The following is a 20,488-nucleotide window of genomic DNA, read 5'->3' as shown; positions in this document are numbered from 1 at the left end:
TTACTGAATCTAGCAACTCAATGCTAACACACAAACTACTCACAGTACTAAATTTAGTGTAATATTTTACAGAAATGTTCTAGTTGTGGTGTGGAAGTTAACAAACCACATTAAGAGGTCAAGAAAAATACTTCACTTAAACACTACTTAAACTTTTTCAAACGTGGCTAGACAAATCCCAAAGTTTTACAATAGTTTAATTTTACTTGAAACTGTTTTCATTTGCCAAATCAAATATAAGTAAAACAGCCCTAAGTGTGTTCCTTCACACAGGATTCTTCCCCAAATTAAATGTACAAAAACTTCCAGTTTTTTCCAATAAAATACTAAACTAAACATTTTGAACAACTTGTCTATAAAACACGTAACTCTAAGATTATTATTTCAAATACCTATTTTCTCTTTTGATCCTCCAGCAAGTAGATTGATATTTTCTCCTGGTAACAATTCTAATTGCTCAGTACATTCAACAAATTCTCCAGATTCAAAACTGCTTAGTGATCTGTAATTAGAATACCAGTTAGTTTGTATCACACCTATGCAGTCTGTGGCATCATTAAAAAAAAGTAGAATTCTAGAAAAAGACAGCACAGTTACACAGCATTCTCTTGAAAAAGTTCTTTCCACGTGGGCCATCATTTCTACTTTGTTTTTGTTTTTTGGTTTTTTGGTTTTTAAGATTTTATTTATTTATTCATGAGAGAGAGAGAGAGAGAGGCAGGCAGAGACACAGGCAGAGGGAGAAGCAGGCTCCATGTCAGGAGCCTGACACGGCACTTGATCCCGGGAGTCGATCCCAGGAGTCCAGGATCGCGCCCTGGGCCAAAGGCATGCGGTGCGCTAAACTGCTGAGCCACCCAGGGATCCCCTTATTTCTATTTTGAAGAGGCGACTACCAGTTTAATTAGCACTAAAGGAATCCCTGGGTGGCGCAGCGGTTTGGCGCCTGCCTTTGGTCCAGGGCGCGATCCTGGAGACCCGGGATCGAATCCCACGTCGGGCTCCCGGTGCATGGAGCCTGCTTCTCCCTCTGCCTGTGTCTCTGCCCACCCCCCCCTCTCTCTGTATGACTACATAAATGAATAATAATAATTAAAAAAAATTAATTAGCACTAAAATGGGCAGCCCAGGTGGCTCCAGGGTTTGGCCCTGCCTTCAGCCTGGGGTGTGATCCTGGAGAACTGGGCATTGGGCTCCCTGCATGGAGCCTGCTTCTCCCTCTGCCTGTGTCTCTGGCATGCTCTCTCTCTCTCTCTCTCTCTCTGGTCTCTCATGAATAAATAATTAAAATCTTAAAAAAATAATGATTAGCACTAAAATTGGAGTGGCAAACCAGAAAGCCACAGCTATAGTCATTCATCCAGTTTAGCATACTTACCTTCCATGTTTCCTTCCTGTTTTTGTAGCCTATTATCCCTGGGTCCCATCCGACAAACTGAAAGACCTCTGCAGGGCAATGCCAACATCTGATTCGCCCCAAGCCAGCTCTAAATTCACTATGTGGTCCCATCCCCCACTTAAAGCCCAGGCCCCTGGAGGGCTCCTGTCCCATCCTGTCCTATCTCAGCCTTCCATCCTCATCTTGCCTCCTGTCACTGCTGGCCTCCCTCCTTCTCTCCCTTCTCCTACATGTTTCATGAAGGCTGTTTCTCTTCTTTCAAATAACTCTTCCTTTCCATTTCCTTATGTCATCTGAAAGTTGTGGTACCTCTGAAACGCCTTTAGTCCTGTAGCATCAATGCTAAGACACGAGGTCTTTTCCTAGCTCTCTACTATTGCTACTTTCAGATCACTCACTCTGTTCCCATTCCTATTACAGCAGCTTTCCAACCAAGAAGATAACTCAGTTTCTCAATCTCTCTTTTCCTGTCCCTTTCACAGTTCCTGTCCCTTTCCAGTTTCTCAATCTCTCTTTTCCTGTCCCCTCTTATAAAGCAGCCTGAATCCAGCACTGGAACAGGACATCAATGACTGCATCTGCCTCCCCCTTATAAGCTCCAAGCCTGGACCAAGACAACCATATGCCTCTCATTGTGAGCCCAACTGATAACTGCCAGGTTTGATGAAATATCCTTATCATTCCTGCCAGTATGGGGTCTGAGTCTTCTCTAGTGGCAGGTTCCCTGTATCTCCACTAGGCTCTACAATGTCTTTACACTCTCAGCTAATGACTGACTCCTCAAAATACACACAAACACACACAGAGCCCCACAGGCTTTCATTTCCTCTCTTCTTACCCTTAATCCATCATCTACCTGCTTCCAAAACTCTGTGTATATCAAACTGCTTTCCTTGGGTGCGAAGAGGTGGAGCCCAGTTAATCCTTCAATCAACAGTATCATGTTTCTTCAACTCTGCTTTCTAGTCACTCCTTCCCCTGAGCTTAAAAGAACACTTAATCTCTCCAATACTTCAAGTAAATAGACAACATTCTCCTCCAGCCACAGTTTCCTCTCACTGGCTTCATGAAAAACTCACTATCCAAGTAGTCTAATCCAGGTAGAAAATTTACTTCTACTCAAGTAGAAAATCAAAAGCTTTCGTATCTAACTAAGTTAGGACAAGTTTCTTCACTCCATAGTATCAACGTGACTGCTTCTCCTTGCTCTACAAAGCTTTTCTTGTGTGCAGTCTCTGGAGCTTCTGACAAGACTGACTACCCGAGTCTGGTTCTCTTACATATCTTCCTTTCCTCACTGTCTTTGTATTTTTATCCATGGTTTCCTCTCCCCTCCTAAAACAAAGATGCTGGTAAAGATTCTGACCCTGGCCCTCTTTACTTTGCATTCACCCACACCCAGAGCTTTATGTATAATTTTGTGGCTTACATAGGCTCTGGAGTAGAGAGGGAAAAGAGGGCTTTTTACTGTCACCTACATGCTTGTGATTCCCCCAAATCGTTCTCTAGCTTAGACTTTTCTCCTTTGTTCAAAATCCAATTCTTAACTCCTTATGAAACAATCTCCTCTGCATGTTTCATATGCACCTTAAACACACCTCCTTGTTCTCTGTGCTCCTACTTCAATAGTGTCTATTTTCCCCCTCTACCTTTGTCCCACAGATTAATGGTCTACATGGGAACACCCCTGCCATCCACCTCTTCACAACACAGGAGAGTGAACCAGGAAGTCAGATCATGACGTGCTTCTTGTTCAAATCTCATCTACAACTTTCTATCTTATTAGGAGTCAAAAGTCCTTCTCATAGTTCTCATCTACCCTCTACCCTTACCTCTTATTATTCACTCTGCTTCAGTTAACAGTGGCCTCTAGGGCATTTCCATTATGCTTTTATCAGATCTGTTTTTTCAAGTCTTTGCTCAAATGTCATGCTGATGGCATTCCCAACCTTGTCGGTGTTTTTTTCTAGAAAGGAGCTCCTCAAGGGTCAGAATTTGTTTCATGAAATGCTGCACCCCGCTGACTGGCACACAGTACATGCTCAGAGGAGAAATTACCCATTAACATATTTGCTCTCTAGAAGGTCAGCTTCTCAATGGGAAGGACTATTAATGACCCCTGTATCCCAGCCCCTTTGGGGTACACAAATTTTGAATTAAGGGATTAAATTCACTACATACTTTTTGGAGTTTTCTTTAATTTTAATATTTCAGTAATCTCTATATCCAATGTGGGACTTGAACTCTTGACCCCAAGATCAAGAGTCGCATACTCTACCAACTGAGCCAGCCAGGCGTCCCCAGTACACTTTTTTCTAATTAAGGGATTAGTAGATGAGCACAGGAACAGGGAGAAGAAAAAGACAAGAAAGGGAATTTAATTTACAAATGCTCATACATTCTGCCCGCTTTAGAACAAATAAACCAGTCATCAAACCTGACTCTTTCTAAAACAGTAACAAATTTCTCTTTATATTTTGTAAGCTTTAAGAATCAATACCAAATGACTGTTTCAGCAGGGACAAGACCGTTTTTCAGCTGCACAAATACCTTCCTCACCTCTAATGTTGGTTTCTCATTGTGGTCATTCTTAGCAGTATTTTTAGAACTTCAAATATCTCACAAAATAGTAGCTATGAGCAATATTAAATATTTTTCTGCCACAGAGGAAGACTTTAAAGCCACTGAAAATTCATTTAACTGAAAAAAGTCCTTACTTGATGTAGTTGAAATCAGCTTTCAGATTGAGAGAAGTGCTGCTGGTCGTCTTCTTCAGGTCGTGGACGGCATTCTGCCACTCCTGTACGGCCGCCCAGTCAGCAATCGAGATGTAGCACTCACAGGCTTTATTTCCCAAATAATTTATGACCTCAGGGGAAGAGTCAGTTGGCTTGGACAGCACCGTTTTTCTGGATTCACCTGAGTGAATATATTTTATAAAACAGAGAGAGATATCCAGGGCACTTTAAAATATTTTGAAGAGCAAAGAAATCTAAAAATATAAAAGTAAGATCATCAGTACAAACTATCTGGCTGTAACTGTTTAAATTCTGGATCCTCACCATTCAGAGAATGTTTGGGGCTGGCGCTGTTACGCCCGGTGTTGGCTAATGTGAGAACAGATTTGTCGAAGCTGGAGATGCAGCAATCGACACCCGTCATGGCACACAAGTGCTCCTGGTACTCCACAGAGGCCTTTTCAAACCTGTAATGAAAATTCAGTCTTTATTTAAACAAATAAAATCTTTTTTGAAAGAGGCAGTATAACAGAAAATATTAAGTACACAAAGGCTAAGTAGAAAAATAAATTAAAAAAAAAAGAGTTCATAGGGGTACCTGGGTGGCTCAGAGGTTGAGTGTCTGCCTTCAGTTCAGGGTGTGATTCTCGTGCTCTGAAGGTAGATGCTCAACCACTGAGCCACCCAGGTGCCCCTATTATTCAACTGTTAAGGATATAAATTGGAAACACTTTTCTGTACAGTGACTTAGCAATGGAATGTATCATGAGCCTTATGGTCTCTAGCCTTTCTTCTAGTAAACCAACTTGTAGGAGTCAATTCAAAGAAAATAAACACAACTGTAAACTATAAAGAGTTAAGTGCCATAGTGCATTAAGATTAGTAAAAAATATCAAAACTAACCTTACTGTCCAAGAATAAGGAATGTTAAGTTATGGCACACTCACAAAAAATACAACTGTGTCATTAAAAATAACATTATAGAATGTTTAACACAGCAATATATTTTTTAAAATATTGCTGAGTGACAAAAGCAAAATGAGGTAACCAACAGAAACAGCTATTTCTGGGAAAAGTGGGGAGAGACTGTATGTGAAAGGACAAAAAAAAAAACTAAAAAGGCATGTACACCAAAACTAACAGTTATCAATGGCAGATGGAATTATGAGCAGTTCTTTATTTTTCCTACATTTTCTAGATTTGGTAAAACTGACATAAATATATAAAGACTATTATGGTCATGTTCATTTACCTAGAGAAATCAAATGGGTTTAAATGCGGAGTGCATAGGGCTAATGAGCAAGTACTCTAGCCATAAAGGGTAGTTTGTACCAGACTCTGACACGAAAGGTTATTAAGGATCAAGTTCAAAAATATTTATAAAATGACTAGGGAGTGCTTCGTGGTTCAGTCAGTTAAGAGGCTGACTCTTGATTTAGGCTCAAGCCATGATCTCATGGTTATCAGCTAGAGCCCCACATCCAGGCTCTGTGCTAGGCATGGAGCCTGCTTGGGATTCTCTCTCTCCTCTTCCCTCTGTCCCTCTTCCCTGCTCCTTCTCTAAAAAAGAAAAAAATATTTATAAAACAAGTAATTGGCAGATCTTATTTTAAGGAAGATTTCTTACTAATCCATAAAAGAGAGGCATCTAAGTTTTCCTGGTAATTAAAGAACAGATGGAAGATGACTCCTTGGAAAGTGACTTAAACAAGTTTCAATTGCTGAAACTGAAGAAAGCTGTTCTAACAACAATGTTAGCCAGGAATACAAAAGATTTAAATATAAAGACATCCTATCATCTATTTCCTTCCATTCTACTTACCTCCCTTCTGCCTGTTGGGCCACTGAATTTATCCAGAGAAGATTCTTTCCAACAACAGAAGAGGACCACACAGCAATTCCCTGTATAGCTTCAGGACAATGAAGCTCGCACAGTGCTTCTACCACCATCATGATGGTTACTTCCAATTCACTCCCCTGAAAGTTCATTCAGAAAAGTTAATCATAGACCTGAATACCATTAAAATTCAAATATCTATTAAAAACTGACAACTACTGATCACAATCTAAGCCCACTTAAAGGCAAATATACTTAATTATTTTTACAACAACGATATTACATTATTAGCTTAGAATTCTTGAAATTTTACCTATAATGTGTCTACAAGGTAACTGACACACCCTTAACAGCACGGGTGTCAGTCTTTACAAAGACTTGAACTTAAAAAAGTCACCCAAACATTTAAACTGTGGTATCTGTAGGAGTAACCTATGAAATAAATATAAAGCAAAAATTAAATATAAATAACCATGGATTAAAAAAGGATTAATTTGTCTGAATACTGCTTATTGATACTGTGTCTATTTTTTTAAAGATTTTATTTATTTATTCATGAGAGACAGAGAGAAAGAGAGAAAGAGAGAGAGAGAGAGAGAGAGAGAGAGAGAGAAGCAGGCTGCATGCAGGAAGCTTGATGTGGGACTTGATCCTGGTCTCTAGGATCTCGCCTTGGGCTGAAGGCAGTGCTAAACTGCTGAGCCACCCAGGCTGCCCAATACTATGTCTAATTAATAAACATTTGCTATTTTTGGATTCCACTTATTGAATCCATTTATAAACCAGCACTTTCCCCACATATTATAACATTATTACATATATTTTGCATACATTATAAATTATATACACTTTCCTATACATTATACAGTTATTAAAATTTATGATGCGGGGTACCTGGCTCAGTCAGTTAAGCATCTGCCTTTGGCCCAGGTCGTGATCCCAGGCTTCTCCCTCTGCCCCACCCCCCCTACTCATTCCCTCGGTCTCTCAAATAAATAAATAAAATCTTGAAAAATAATTATGATGAGATTTCTTCTATAAATTTCTAAGAATTACCTATAAAGTTCCAGCTTCTTAAACATAAGTAATATATATTTTGACAGTGTTCTAAGTAGAAAATATGAATAGGTGACTTTGGAAGTTACTGCTTTTACAAAATACTGAATCAAAATCTTTGAAATAGAAATTTTGAATGAATAGAAATTTTAATATTTCATCTATAGATTAAATCACATAAAGGAATTAAGCTCAAAATTTTCTAATTAACAGATTTAAAATTAACTCCTAATAGACTTTACCTGAGATAGATTTGTCTTCATTTCAGTAAGCAAGTCAAAGCCATGTCTCACTGTCACAGCAGGCTGGCCTGCCAACAATCCAACTCTCATAATGGAGAGTCGGATCCGTGTCAGCCAGTCTTGGCAAGTTTGGCGATTAGTATAAAAAAAAGTCCTAATGACCTTTAGAATAAAGAAAAAGAACAGCTCAGGATTGGTTAAGATTCTAGCTAGATGTCTCAAATATACAAGAGTATTGTAATTTCAGGTCTGCACGCACTGCCAGGCTTGCCCATGAAACTGCTACGAAGCAATACTCAGCCCACTGAAACTAACCTTGGGAGGTGATGTTAATGCATTAGCGCACCCCTCATATGCATTATACATTAACTTCTCCAGATTTTCCAGGTACTGCAGAAGAAGAACAAGTCTAAGCTGGTTGCTACTGTGGCCTTCATCATTGTCTGCAGTTGTCCACTGACTAACATCTTGATCAGGGTTTAACGTGTGAGCTGCGAGACTTCTAATGATACCTTAAAGCAAAGACAGTATTCCAAATTTAAAAGAAATCTTTAAAGATTCTAGAAATTGAGATAATTTCACAAATTCACAATTATCAAGTGTTGTATTTCCATCATTTAAAAACAAAACTCCCAACAGGAAAGATCTTTTATTTTAGGGGAAAAGATGTTTTCCCTATACAAATCCCTGAGTTCTTGAACAAAAGTAGACAACCATGTTGTCGTCAACATAATTGTTCAATGAAAGTTTATTCTAACAAATAGTACCTGAAAGACTGACAGAGTACTAAAGAAAAACAAAGCATATACTCTCAAATTTTTGTGTTAACAAAGATAATTATTTCTTACTATAATAAGGTTTTGAATGTATTTGTATCACAAAGGTTGAAAAAGCACAAAGAGCTGATTACCTTCAATGGTCTGGAAGGTATCCTGAGCTCTGCCCAATGGGGTTCTCAACTTAGAGAGGACAGTGAACTGTGCTGCCTCCCAAATAGCCCACTGCCAAAGGACAGCATCTGTCTTTAGAAGATTTCGGGGAATTGTTGATTGGTCACGCTTATCCAGTCTCTGGCAGCTATAGAACAATCTTTCTAACCAATTGTCCTTCCTGGGAAAAGCAGTTTCATATTTAACAATGACAACTTCATTAAAAAAACAATAATAATAAGTTTTTTTCCAAGGGAATAGGAGTAAGGGACTACAATTTTTCCTACTTTAAAAAGGCAAAACCTTTACTACTGAGAAGAATTATATCCATACCTTTCACTGTGAGGAGGTCTTTTACAGTTAAAACAGGATGGGGTATAGTGTGGATAGGTTATTAGGGGTAAATGGCTATGGGATAAAACATTCACTGCAACTAAGCATCTGCAGAATGTCTAGGTTCCCAGGCCTCTCCCCAAAGCATTCATGACTAGGTCAGAGCAGTTAACTGTCAAACACATTTCATCACTCCATCTCAAAGCCCATTTCTGCTTCTTCAGATACTATCTTCAAAGCAATTCTTCCTACTGCTGAAAATAAAATTAACCCATTTGAAAAGATATCACTTTCTACTCTGCCACTCCTGACATATTTTCTCCTCAAAATGGGTGTAAGGTCAAAATATTCAAGTATTTTTAAGTTACTTTCCCACATGAAGGAGTCAAAGAAAACCTTACCCTGTTCTGTGAGAATTCCCATACAAAATAAAACTAATAACATCAGAGAAATCTTGTGGGTGGAATGTGTTACTTGGTGCTTTGCTCATGTGACTTCTTAACGCTAAAGAAATTTCTTGAATTTCTGTGTGATTGTTATTGCTGTAGATAGAAAATAAAGTCACTGTTACACAAAATGTTTTAGTTAAAAGGTTACTTCATACTACAAATAGGCTATTTCCTTGCTAACTAAATGTAGAAATAAAAAATAAAAAATAAACATAAAATAGAGATGTTGTTACAACTTAGAAATTAACTTAATCAAAAACAATAAAGATTACAGTTGCGTTTTTCAAATAACTAATGAGACACATTTCGGCACCATATATATAAATTTTTCAGTACTTATCATAAGCTTCTAAGTTTATAAAACATAAAAAACTTTGTTACTTTCTTCTAGACTCTCAATTTGATCCTGTGACAGCTCTTCAATCACTGAGAAGTGCCATAGAAGATGTGATACTAATTCACTACTAGGCAATTTGTACCTTCAAACTAAAGGACTACTAGGCAGTTAAAATAGTGGGATGTATTTGTTCCAACACAATTGTTATACCTCAAGACAACATCTAAAGGAATCGACTTCAACAGCTTTCCAAATGCTTGTCGAATACGAGTTCCACTATGGACAAGTTGAACACGGCAAACATCAACACACCTAAGAAAAAATGAAACAGATAATATAATTGTGGCAACAGTTCCAAGTTATTAAGACCAGAATCAGAAGATAAGATCTTTAGTTCATACCTCTGTAAAAGATCGTCCGGCAAAGAAGAGGACAAAGCATGTAGACTGCTGCATGCTTGCAGACAGATATTCACATCTTCAACAAGAGCTATTGAAAATTAAAAGACACTTTCAGCTCACCAAAAGAAATCATATGCCAGTATGTCTGAACATCCCGAACCCATTCACTTATTCAACAAACAGTAAATGCCTCCTGTGGACTAGGCCCTGCACCACATAGAACCCTCACTGGCAGTAATATTCCAGAAAATGACACTTCAACAAATCACTTTAAAGTCACTATTCTAAAAAAAAAAAAAAAAAAAAAAAAAAGTCACTATTCTTCACCTCAACCTTTTTCTGAAAGAAATTTTAAAAGTATACGGAATGTACAAACATTCATATGAGCTTAAAAATGTGACAATCATTTAAAAACAATTTACATATTAAGAATAAGAAAAAGTTAAGACAGATTATGCACCTGCCATTGAGGTGGGAATTATTCATGTTATGAAAATGTTCAAGTGACTATTTCATTACCAAAGACCTCTTTTATGTGCAGATTAACAAAATTTTTAAAAATCACAGAATCTTACTGTTGGCTAAAAGTCCTTTGCAAAATTTATGGAAAGATGGAAGAGAGAATAAAGGTGCATATGTTTCAGACTTCTTCATTAAAACAGCCACTTCCAAAGCCCAAGTCATTAACAGTTTCCTGAAATACAAAATATCCAGTTGATTTTACATTAAAAAAGAAAGAAAATTTAAAAAAAAATCTCTTCTTACATTGCTTTTGATGTCTTTAAATATCTCAACTAACAAGAAACAAAAACTGAAACTACAGAAATTCCTTTGTCAAAAAGTTGTATGCCTTTTAAGAAAATTTCCCCAAACTAGCATAAGTTGTAGCAAAGAATACAAAAAAAAAAAAAAAAACCTATAGATACATTCTTCTACAAAACATTGCAGGGCATGGAGGTTTCTTTTCATTCTTTTGGGAAAGAACAAGAAATCCCAGCTTAAATAAAGCCATATTTTGACGTGTTTCATAAAGAAGAAGCTGCTCTACCCTACCACCTCCATAAATCTTGATTTTTATCCTCAAATTATGTAGCTAAGTTAATAAAAGTTAAGAATACTTAATATTAGAAAATATTATTTAGTTACCTTGTGTCCTGGTTAAGATTATCTTTCTTAAGCAATATTCCTAGGAGATTCAGTATAATTGAGAAATGTTTTTTTGTAGCTGTAGTTACAGTACTGATTACAGCTCCATCAAACAGAGATGGGGATGAAGAACTAAGACTACTAGATATAAAGTGATCGTGCCTGGAAAACAAAAGAAAAATCATGTTTTCATCTCTAATTAAAAAAAAAAAAGGCAACTCCAAAATCAACACATATTTTTAAAAATCTATACCATCCTCCCCTATAAAAATGAAAAAAAAAACTGTTTACAAGTATCTGTACAGTACAGTACCTGGTACAATGAGAATACAACGTGTAGAGCACAGCATACTGAATGGCAGGGAAGTGAACAGCCAGGTCACCATGCACAATCATTAGATTCTTACTCAGCAGGGCAAAGACGGTTGGAGACAGTGCCCACATCTGATGATGTACAAAAAAAACACAAATGTGTGACTCCTCCAAGATACACTTCAAAATATGTGTATACATTTTTAAAAGTTAAAACGACAAAGACACTGGGGTGGCTCAGATCATGACCTGACTGAAATCGAGAGTCTGACACTTCATCAACTGAGTCACCCAGGTGTCCCTGAACTGTACACATTAAATGTGAATTGTATGATAAGTGAATTAAAAATCATAAAGATATTTTCTTAAAAAGAGAAAAAATACATATTGAGCTGTATTTGGCCCACAGATTGTAGTCTACTGATTCCTGACCTAAACAAAATCCTCTGTACCCTCCAGTGTATTAGATTGTATCTCCTCAATTTTCCATAGACTACGATGGCAAGGTGCCGTGTCCAACGAGAAAAAAGACACATCTTGCCACTCTTTTTTTTTTTTAAGATTTTATTTATTTATTCATGAGAGATACATAGAGAGAGAGAGGCAGAGACACAGGCAGAGGGAGAAGCAGGCTCCATGCAGAGAGCCCCATGTGGGACTAGATCTGGGACTCCGAGATCACGCCCTGAGCCAAAGGCAGATGCTCAACTGCTGACCTACCCAGGAGTCCCATCATCTTGCCACTCTTAAGCCTTTCCCATCCTTCTCTTTTCCTTCTGCTGCTAATGTACTCCATTCCACCTAACTGCTGCTTCCTAATCCCCTCTCCCTGCTTCCAGACTGCAAGACAAAAACTTCCTCAAATCCATATACAATGTGAATTCATTAACAACAAAATCTTAGGGTCTGAGTTCACTTTACTGTAGCCTTCCAACATCAGCCATGACTAGCAGTGAGGGGAGGAACTGCTCCATGTAAAATGACACAAGGCAATCTGATCAGGAGGGCATGCAAATCTAAACATCAAGACTTGACTTTTCCCTCTCTTCTTTCTTAGAAAACTTTGTCCCTGAATTATATCCTATTATTTTTTATTAGAAGTAATGTCTTCCAATCCTGCAAAGTCTAACAAAAAAGGAAAATAAATAAAAGCAATAATTACCAATCAAAAGCAAGATCACTTCAAATTTCTTAAAGGAAAGAAATTTTTATTCTTTTCCATAAAGAAAGAAGGTATGAATATTCCTAGAGAAAAGTAGGCAGTCAAAAAGGAAGACCATATGTAAGCACTAACGTTAGTGAAGAGAAAAGCAGGGAAGAAGGAGCTGCATATTAAAAGAACTACACAAATCTGAGCTGTGGAAAATGTTGACGAATTTTTTTATAAGCATGCTAGATACATACAAATTCATAAAAGACATTTTCCTAAAAATAAAACAAACCTAAAATGTCTTATAAGGGTAGTCAAGGAAAGGAAGGAGAAAACGAAATACAATGGCAAGTAAATATTCCTGTTAGTTTTAATGATCCAGGCATGTCCTACTTATAACAGTGTGTTCTACAGTGACTCTGGAAACACTGATATGATAACAGTAGTAAATAACACAGATACACATGCAATGAAGAGAGGCTTAAGCGAGAATAAAACAAAGCACTCCAAGTATAGACTCACCCCAATTAGGGAGTTTTTGGCATTTCCAATTGTAGTAAGGGCACTGAGGTCAAATATAACTACAAATTTTGCATTGTCTACATTGAATACATGATTTTTAAAAGCCTCATGTTTTATTTCAGAGCAGGCATCAGGAAGTTGTAAACTATGTAGCAGGTTGTTTAGGGCACAAGTCATTTCCCCCAAAATTAATTTATAGGCAGTCTCCAAAACAGGAATATTCTTCAGGCTGAGCACTGCTTGATAAACAGCATGGGCTACGGCAACAACCTTTAAAGAGAGAATTCAGAAAAGAGATAATTACATGGTAAATAAAATTACTAACTACATGATGTGGTACAAATCAACTTTAAGATTGATAAATTTACTGTCTAGAACACTAAAGACCTAATTAAAAAAAAAAAAAACCAACATTAGGGAACCTACACGTGTCACTAAGTTAATAAAAACCTTCAAGACTTTATTACAAAGAAAGGATCCTCTAAATTAAAAGTTCTTAAAAGGCCATTTTTTAAAAACAGCCAATATTAAAACACACATAAAAAGAGCGATTTATTAAAATTAATTTTGCTCCATCTACTTGGAAAGCCTGTAGTAGTTTTATCTGGGAGTTGACTGAGAAGCTAATAATGAAATTTGTAACATATACAGTACTTCTCAATTTGTAACTTTATAAATAGTTGCTTGTTTTATGAAATTTTAATAAAGCAAACTTAATAAAAACAAATTATGGAAATCTGAAAAGAATGTCTGGCACATCAATCTGACAATCAATAAAGACTAAGTTAAGTGAATCATTATAATCACTATGGTTTTAAAACCAATATTTATCATCTCATTTCATTTCATTTATGTAGCCTAGTAAAAGCAACTTGAGTCCACTCTTCAATGACTGGAGTTACTAAGTCTCTATCAGTGCATTACTTACCTCCTTTTCTTTATGATAACGCAAAAATAGTAGTTTCGATGATGGTATGAACAGTTTTTCTACAAATGATGATGGCAGTTTTGTATTTATCTGTTCAACAATCTAAAAGAATAAAAAGAAGCAAGCTATCAAAACACAATAGGACATGGAAGAGCCTTAAATGTGTATTAAATGTGTAACGCTAACTGAAAGAAGCCCATGTGACACAGCTTCAAGCCATATGATCCCAAAGATGTGACATTCTGGAAAAGGCAAAACTAGGAAGACACTAAAAATATGCAGTTACCCGGGATTCGGGAGGGATGAATAGGCAGAGCATAAGGGATTTTTAGGGCAGTGAAACTATTCTGTAGGATACTAGAATAATGAATATGTGGCATTATTCATTTGCCGAAACCCACAGAATGTACAATCCAGAGCATGAACTCTAAGGTAAACTATGGAAATCAGTTTAGTAACAGGTCAATGTGGCTCATCAACTGTAATAAATGTACCACACTAAAGGAAGATGTTAATAATGAGGGAAACTATTGTGGAAGAGGGTATGGGAACTGTGTACTTAAGGCTCAAATATTCCTGTGAACCTAAAAGCTGCTCTGAAAAATATTAATTAAAAAAGTAATAGATCTAAATTATGTTTTAAGGCCTTAACATTGTGATAGTAAAAGGTCTAGATACCTAAATAGGATACACGTATCTACACTTAAATATGGCTTTTTTTTTTTTTACGTTGGTAAAGAAAGTTACATTCTGCCATAACTTTGGCAGAAATGTTCGGCAGACTATCACCTATAATTTGCTTTAAAACAATCCAGAAGAGGCAGAGAATCAGAGAGGCCTAGATGAAACCAGATGGACCATGTGTTTCTCCTTATAGAAACAGTATTAAGTATTACAGAGATTCATTATACTATTCTGGTTTTTTTTTTTTTAAATATTCTTCAAAATGTCCATAATAAAAGGTGGAGAGGAAGGGGAATATTTATGGCTAGGAATAAAAACTATAAAACAAGTTTCATATGGGAAACAAAACATAACAAGGTCTTTCAAAATAGCTATCAAGTACCCATATAATGTTTATCAGGAATACTAGGTAGTCTTATATGAAAGATAATGTTTCATCAAAAAAGAAAAAAAAGAGAAAAAGGAATAAAAGCTACACTGAATTCAAACACTAAAAGTAAACAGGTAACAGCAAAAGCAAACTAGATTATATAAAAAAGACTAATTAATGCACTCTTAAAAAAAAAAAGGCCTTCATTTCTTCCACACTAATTTTAAATTTAAGGGCCTAAATAAACAACATATTAAAAAGCAACATAAAAGAATTCACATACCAATGTGAGTAAATTCAAGACTGAGATGATATAATCTGTACCGCAAGTCTGGCAGTTCTCCAGTTGATCTAATCCATATGTAATGACCATGTCACAATGTATAGTCATGCTAGGATCCAAGCTGCCGAGCAAAACACCAACACACTCATTAGCAGCTGTCAACACAGCCTCAGAAAAAAACACTTGGTTTGCAGCCGTCACACATCTCATTACTCTGTACAGAACCTGCAAATGGGGAGAACAAGCAGCTTTTTAAAAAAATTCACATGCTTCCACAGAGCAAGAAAATAGTTTCTATTTAATGCAGTTTCAACTGAAAATTAACTGCCTGCTTTGTCAGCAGTCTCTTAATATTCTAGCTCTCAGTGGCTGAATAAGGGTGTCTTTAGTAAAATACACAAAAATGATCTTGCCTAAAAAATTCTAAAGTACTACAGTGACAGAATATGGAATTTGCCATTCTCTGTTTCTCTTATACCCAATGTCTATCATCCTCCCTCCCCTCGTCAAAGTGACCAAATGACTGAAGCTCAGAATTTTTATATTCATGAAAAACACCAGTACTTAGAACATTAACAGTATTAACATGGGAATAACCTGCCATGAGAATAATCTTTCTGCAATAAAGCACTTGGGCTTTTGGTAATCACTCTTTTAAAATTAAACATCCAAGTCACCTTAGCTTATAAAAGTTCATATACCGATGGTCTCTTTGGAAAGTTAAGTCTCATTCATAACATATACCTATTTGGGGATTATGAAAATCATGTAATTTCCAACCCAAAACCCCACAAAACTATAATAGTATTAACATACTAAATTTCTAATAAAGTTAAGAAAAAACAAAAGTGATACAGTATGTATTTTTCCATAATATTCAACAGTCACAACATTTGGCTTTAAACCTATAGGTTAAAAAGGCCTAAAAGACCTTCATGAAAGAATACATTTATACAACTATCCTGGGAAATAACTGTTTTTGTTCGTTTTACATCTGAGTTTACTGCCTTTATTTCAACACTGACAAGGTCATCAAACCACCAACTTTTTGAAAGGAATAAATAAAATGAAGATATTAAATCATGTTCTTCAGGTTTAAAATATCAAGATGTGGTTTTAATTATGTGTAGGATCTGACATTTCTGCTGAAATACACAATTAACTTACCAAAAATTACATATATCATTAATATCCTATTTTATTTGGCAACATGTACAACAGAAGTAAATAAAAGTTAGACTTCTAACAGTAAAATTTTAATCATTTAGTATTTTATGACTGTATCATGTGTATTTCACCTTTCTCATTCAAACACAGTACAGTGACAATTTCATTTCTCATGTCTAATACACTGAGCCACTCACTAGGACTGTTATATAATGCACCTAATGTTTGGGGCTGCTGAAGTGTGGTAATCATGCTGCTTTTTATAATTGATCTCAGATGACTACATATTTATAAGTTCCTGTATCTTTATAATCTTGGATGTCAGGCTATCAAAGTTGTTTCATCCTGTCATACTCAGAAAAAATTATTTTTGATCTGTAGCGTGTTAATTCTTAACATACTGAAAAACTAAACTCAATAACTAAAAAGCAAAAATTAAAACATTATTTTTAAAGATTTTAAAAGGAGGGACGCCTGGGTGGCTAGCAGTTGAGCGTCTGCCTCCAGCTCAGGGTATGATTCCGGGGTTGTCTGTGGGGACGTCTCCCTCTACCTATGTCTCTGCCTCTCTCTTTGTGTCCCTTGTGAATAAATAAATAAATCTTTAAAAACAAAAGATATTAAAAGGATATTAAACAAAAATAATGAATCTATAAAGGGTCTAATTAGAAAAAAATTTATGCCCATTTTAAAATGCAGTGTAGCCATTCTCTCATATAGAGGGGTAGATAGAAGAGGACAGGATATATAATAGGATTCCTTACTTTACTGGCAATTTAAGAAAGCAGCTACATTACGTACATACATACTGAACAAATGAAGGGTTAATAACATGTTCATTAGGTGAAGAGAACCATTTATAATACACAACAATTTTATTTTTGAATGATACTTAAAACTCTTAAAGACACTTACATCTGTTACATATGCCTCAGTAATTGGAGGACCCCGAATTGGGCTGAAGCGTTCCCCAATGCTCCTCACTACAGTACTGAACACCCGAAGAAGTGCAGCCAGCTTTGGTAACGACACTGATGGAGGAGGAACATCTTCATCCACTGACTCCCCAGAGGCCACATGGCTGAGGTCCTAGATGTGAAATCACAGCACTCTAAGTAGGACATTGTTCAAAATAAAAAACTCCCAATTTTTAAGTCAACTAACTTTATTTTTGGCAAATAAAGGAAGTTTAGCCTAAGAAAAAAAGAAACATGAAGGATACCTGGGTGGTTTGGTGGATTAAGCACCCAACTCTCAATTTTGGTTCAAGTCATGACCTCAGGATTGTGAGGCTAAGCCCCACATCAGGCTCTGTGCTGAGCATGGAGCCTGCTTAAGATTCTCTCCCTCCCCACCCCTCTGCCCCTACCACCAAAAAATAAAATCAAATTAAATTTAAAAAGGAAACATAATCTAAATATAAAAGTAAAGTTTACTTCACTAATTAACAAGCCAATACTTAAATAAGGCAAAAGTAACCTCAGTAGATTAAGAAAATAATTTCTTGGGATCCCTGGGTGGCACAGCGGTTTGGCGCCTGCCTTTGGCCCAGGGCGCGATCCTGGAGACCCGGGATCGAATCCCGTATCAGGCTCCCGGTGCATGGAGCCTGCTTCTCCCTCCGCCTGTGTCTCTGCCTCTCTCTCTCTCTCTGTGACTATCATAAATAAATAAAAATTAAAAAAAGAAAAAAAAGAAAATAATTTCTTATACCAACTCAGAAAGTATTAGGGAAAAATAAAGTACATAGGGCAGCCTGGGTGGCTCAGCGGTTTAGCGCCGCTTTCAGCCCAGGGCATGATCCTAGGTCTCCAGGATCAAGTCCCACGTCAGGCTCCCTGAATGGAGCCTGCTTCTCCCTCTTCCTGTGTCTCTGCCTGTCTCTCTCTGTGTCCCTCATGAATAAAAAAATAAATCTTAAAAAAAAAAACAAAAAGAAAAAGAAATTCTAATACATATGCTATTATGTATAGGTATAAAATAGCCAGAAACTTTTGCCATTCCTGAATCAGTTTCTGCTAAAATTTTATCCCAGGTATTCTTTGAGCCACTCAATTCAATAAGATTCCCACACCAATATTATGCACAAGAAGGGCAAATGGAAAAGTGTTAAAAAAAAAATTAGAAATCTCACCTATAAATCTAGTTAAGGAAACATACTCAAAGGAAAAGATTAGCAAAAAATGGGATACTAGAACCAACATACATCTACATATAATTAAGCACCAAAATAACTGAAGAGAATTACATCTAATGGACACCAAGGGGGAAAGTTTCTACAAACTAGAATGGGCAGCTCCAGGAAGGTAGATCAGCTTTAAAAGTGCACTAGAGGTGTGGAGGCAAAGAAACATGCAGAAGCAATGTCTTCCTTCCTGGACGAAAAAACTCTTCTCTGAAAGGCGAGAAATACCATAGAGGAAGCTAAATCATCTTAAGAAGGGCATCTGGGTGGCTCAGTGAGTTAAGCATCCCAGAGTCCTGGGATCAAGCCCCAGGTCAGGCTCCCTGCTCAGCCAGGAATCTCCTTCTCCTCCTACCTCTGCCCCTCTCCCTACCCGCAACCCCCTCTTCTCGGGCTCTCTTTCTCTCAAATAAATAAATAAAATCTTTAAAAATCAATCAACCAATCATTATAGGAGCCTCGCACACCAATCAAGAATCATGGTAGATCTGAGTAGGGAAAAACCACAAAGAAGTTCTCACAGAACATGGCCGATTTAAATCATGACCACCAGTGGGCTAGAAAAACCAAGACCCAATACCAGAGGCGTCAGCAGCACCCTTGAAGTTGCCATACTGTGCTTCTATAGCCGCAAAAATTTGCTGAAGCTAAGTCTTATCCTCCAAAGCAAGATCCAAGATCCCCAATATATGTAAGAGAAAAGTCTTCAAGGGCTTTTATATAACTTCAATTCACCTTTGAATATTCTTGTGGTATTAAAAAATAAAAATGAACTATAGAACATGTCTTCAGAAAACTACTAGCTAGCAGGATTATTTCAAGCTTTGCAAAATGAGGCCTATTTTCTTTCAATCTTTCTGGTAATTCAGCTAGTAACTTAAAAAAAAAAATCTTTAAAAAATTTAAATATTGCAACGGTCTTGTAATTTCTATTAAATGTCAAGTGGTCTGATTCTTTTAAAACAAATCTAGCAGTAATGTGAGGGGCACTTGGGTGGCTCAGTCAGTTAAGCATCTGCCTTCCGTCTGCCTTCCACTCAGGTCATGATCCCAGGGTCCTGGAATGAAGCCCCTCATCTCTTCACAGGGAGCTGCTCTCCTTCTGCCCCACCCCCACCTTGCGCACACACTCTCTCAAATAAATAAAATCTTTCAAAATAATAAAATTAAATAAAAAATAAAAATAAATCTAGCACTGTTTAAGACTTTTGTTTTGTTCTTAACTGAAATTTTAAGAAATAACTTAGCTTTTTACATACTCACCTCAGCATATGCTTCCATGTCCTCCAGAAACTGACCAAGAAGAGTGGTAGAAAATGCAAGATCAGCTACCCAAAACGGCTCCAAACTCTGCAACCACCCTAGGAATCATAAAAAAATTTGAAAGTAGAAAAAAACAAAAAATCCAAATTAAAAGTACATCTAAAAGCCCTGTTTTTAAAGCTGTCTGGTTTTCAAGTTGCATACCCTTAAAGACATGCCCTCTTTCATAAAATTAGGACTATTAACTGTTAAACATGCTGATCATGATTAACCAAGGTCTCTTTTAATGCTGCAAAAATAAACAGTCTCCAAAAATTAAAACGTGCTACCTTAGTCCTTATTTTTCAGCAGATTTAATATCTATATTGTCAATATACACATGGCTTAGACTAAAATGCCACAATCTACCACCAGCCTGGCTTTCTACTACAGAACCCCAACTACCTACGAAAGGTGTCCACTAATCTCCCCAGTGGAAACGGGTCAGAATCTCCCTCACCTTCCTATTTTCAGAAGTCCATTGCACCAATTACACTAAGAGAAACTCTAACACCTGAAACAAGCTGAAATGTCCAAATCAGTCATGCTAGTCACTCACTTAACTCAAAAATAATAAAATAAAATTATTTAGATGTTTCCTCAAACTGATCCATTTGTTTGTTTTTTTTTTTAATGACCACAAAAATGAGTCACAAATACCCAGGATCTTTCATTCCACATTTAAGTACACTGCCACTACATGTAGTATCTCCTGCCA

At 36.7% G+C, this 20,488-nt stretch overlaps 1 protein-coding gene across 4 annotated transcripts in view; it reads right to left on the bottom strand.

Moving 5' to 3' along the window:
- Positions 1 to 20,488, bottom strand: part of SMG1 (SMG1 nonsense mediated mRNA decay associated PI3K related kinase) — a 105,624-nt gene that overhangs the window by 47,717 nt on the left and 37,419 nt on the right. For all 4 annotated transcript variants that reach the window (XM_041750112.1, XM_041750109.1, XM_041750111.1 and 1 more), the window contains 18 exons: positions 19,732 to 19,829; positions 17,199 to 17,372; positions 15,117 to 15,341; positions 13,780 to 13,881; positions 12,852 to 13,121; positions 11,181 to 11,311; positions 10,868 to 11,029; positions 10,297 to 10,415; positions 9,722 to 9,809; positions 9,531 to 9,632; positions 8,936 to 9,076; positions 8,183 to 8,382; positions 7,588 to 7,784; positions 7,273 to 7,434; positions 5,960 to 6,114; positions 4,462 to 4,604; positions 4,117 to 4,318; positions 393 to 502 (listed from right to left, as the gene is read on the bottom strand). In XM_041750112.1, coding sequence (XP_041606046.1) covers positions 393 to 502; positions 4,117 to 4,318; positions 4,462 to 4,604; positions 5,960 to 6,114; positions 7,273 to 7,434; positions 7,588 to 7,784; positions 8,183 to 8,382; positions 8,936 to 9,076; positions 9,531 to 9,632; positions 9,722 to 9,809; positions 10,297 to 10,415; positions 10,868 to 11,029; positions 11,181 to 11,311; positions 12,852 to 13,121; positions 13,780 to 13,881; positions 15,117 to 15,341; positions 17,199 to 17,372; positions 19,732 to 19,829 — 2,781 coding nt within the window. The remainder of the gene's footprint in view (positions 1 to 392; positions 503 to 4,116; positions 4,319 to 4,461; positions 4,605 to 5,959; positions 6,115 to 7,272; positions 7,435 to 7,587; positions 7,785 to 8,182; positions 8,383 to 8,935; positions 9,077 to 9,530; positions 9,633 to 9,721; positions 9,810 to 10,296; positions 10,416 to 10,867; positions 11,030 to 11,180; positions 11,312 to 12,851; positions 13,122 to 13,779; positions 13,882 to 15,116; positions 15,342 to 17,198; positions 17,373 to 19,731; positions 19,830 to 20,488) is intronic.

Source organism: Vulpes lagopus, chromosome 3, assembly GCF_018345385.1.
Source record: "Vulpes lagopus strain Blue_001 chromosome 3, ASM1834538v1, whole genome shotgun sequence".
In the NCBI taxonomy this organism is placed as follows: domain Eukaryota; kingdom Metazoa; phylum Chordata; class Mammalia; order Carnivora; family Canidae; genus Vulpes; species Vulpes lagopus.
The sequence above is the reverse complement of the archived record's forward strand: the minus strand, read 5'-3'. Positions and strand labels throughout refer to the sequence as shown.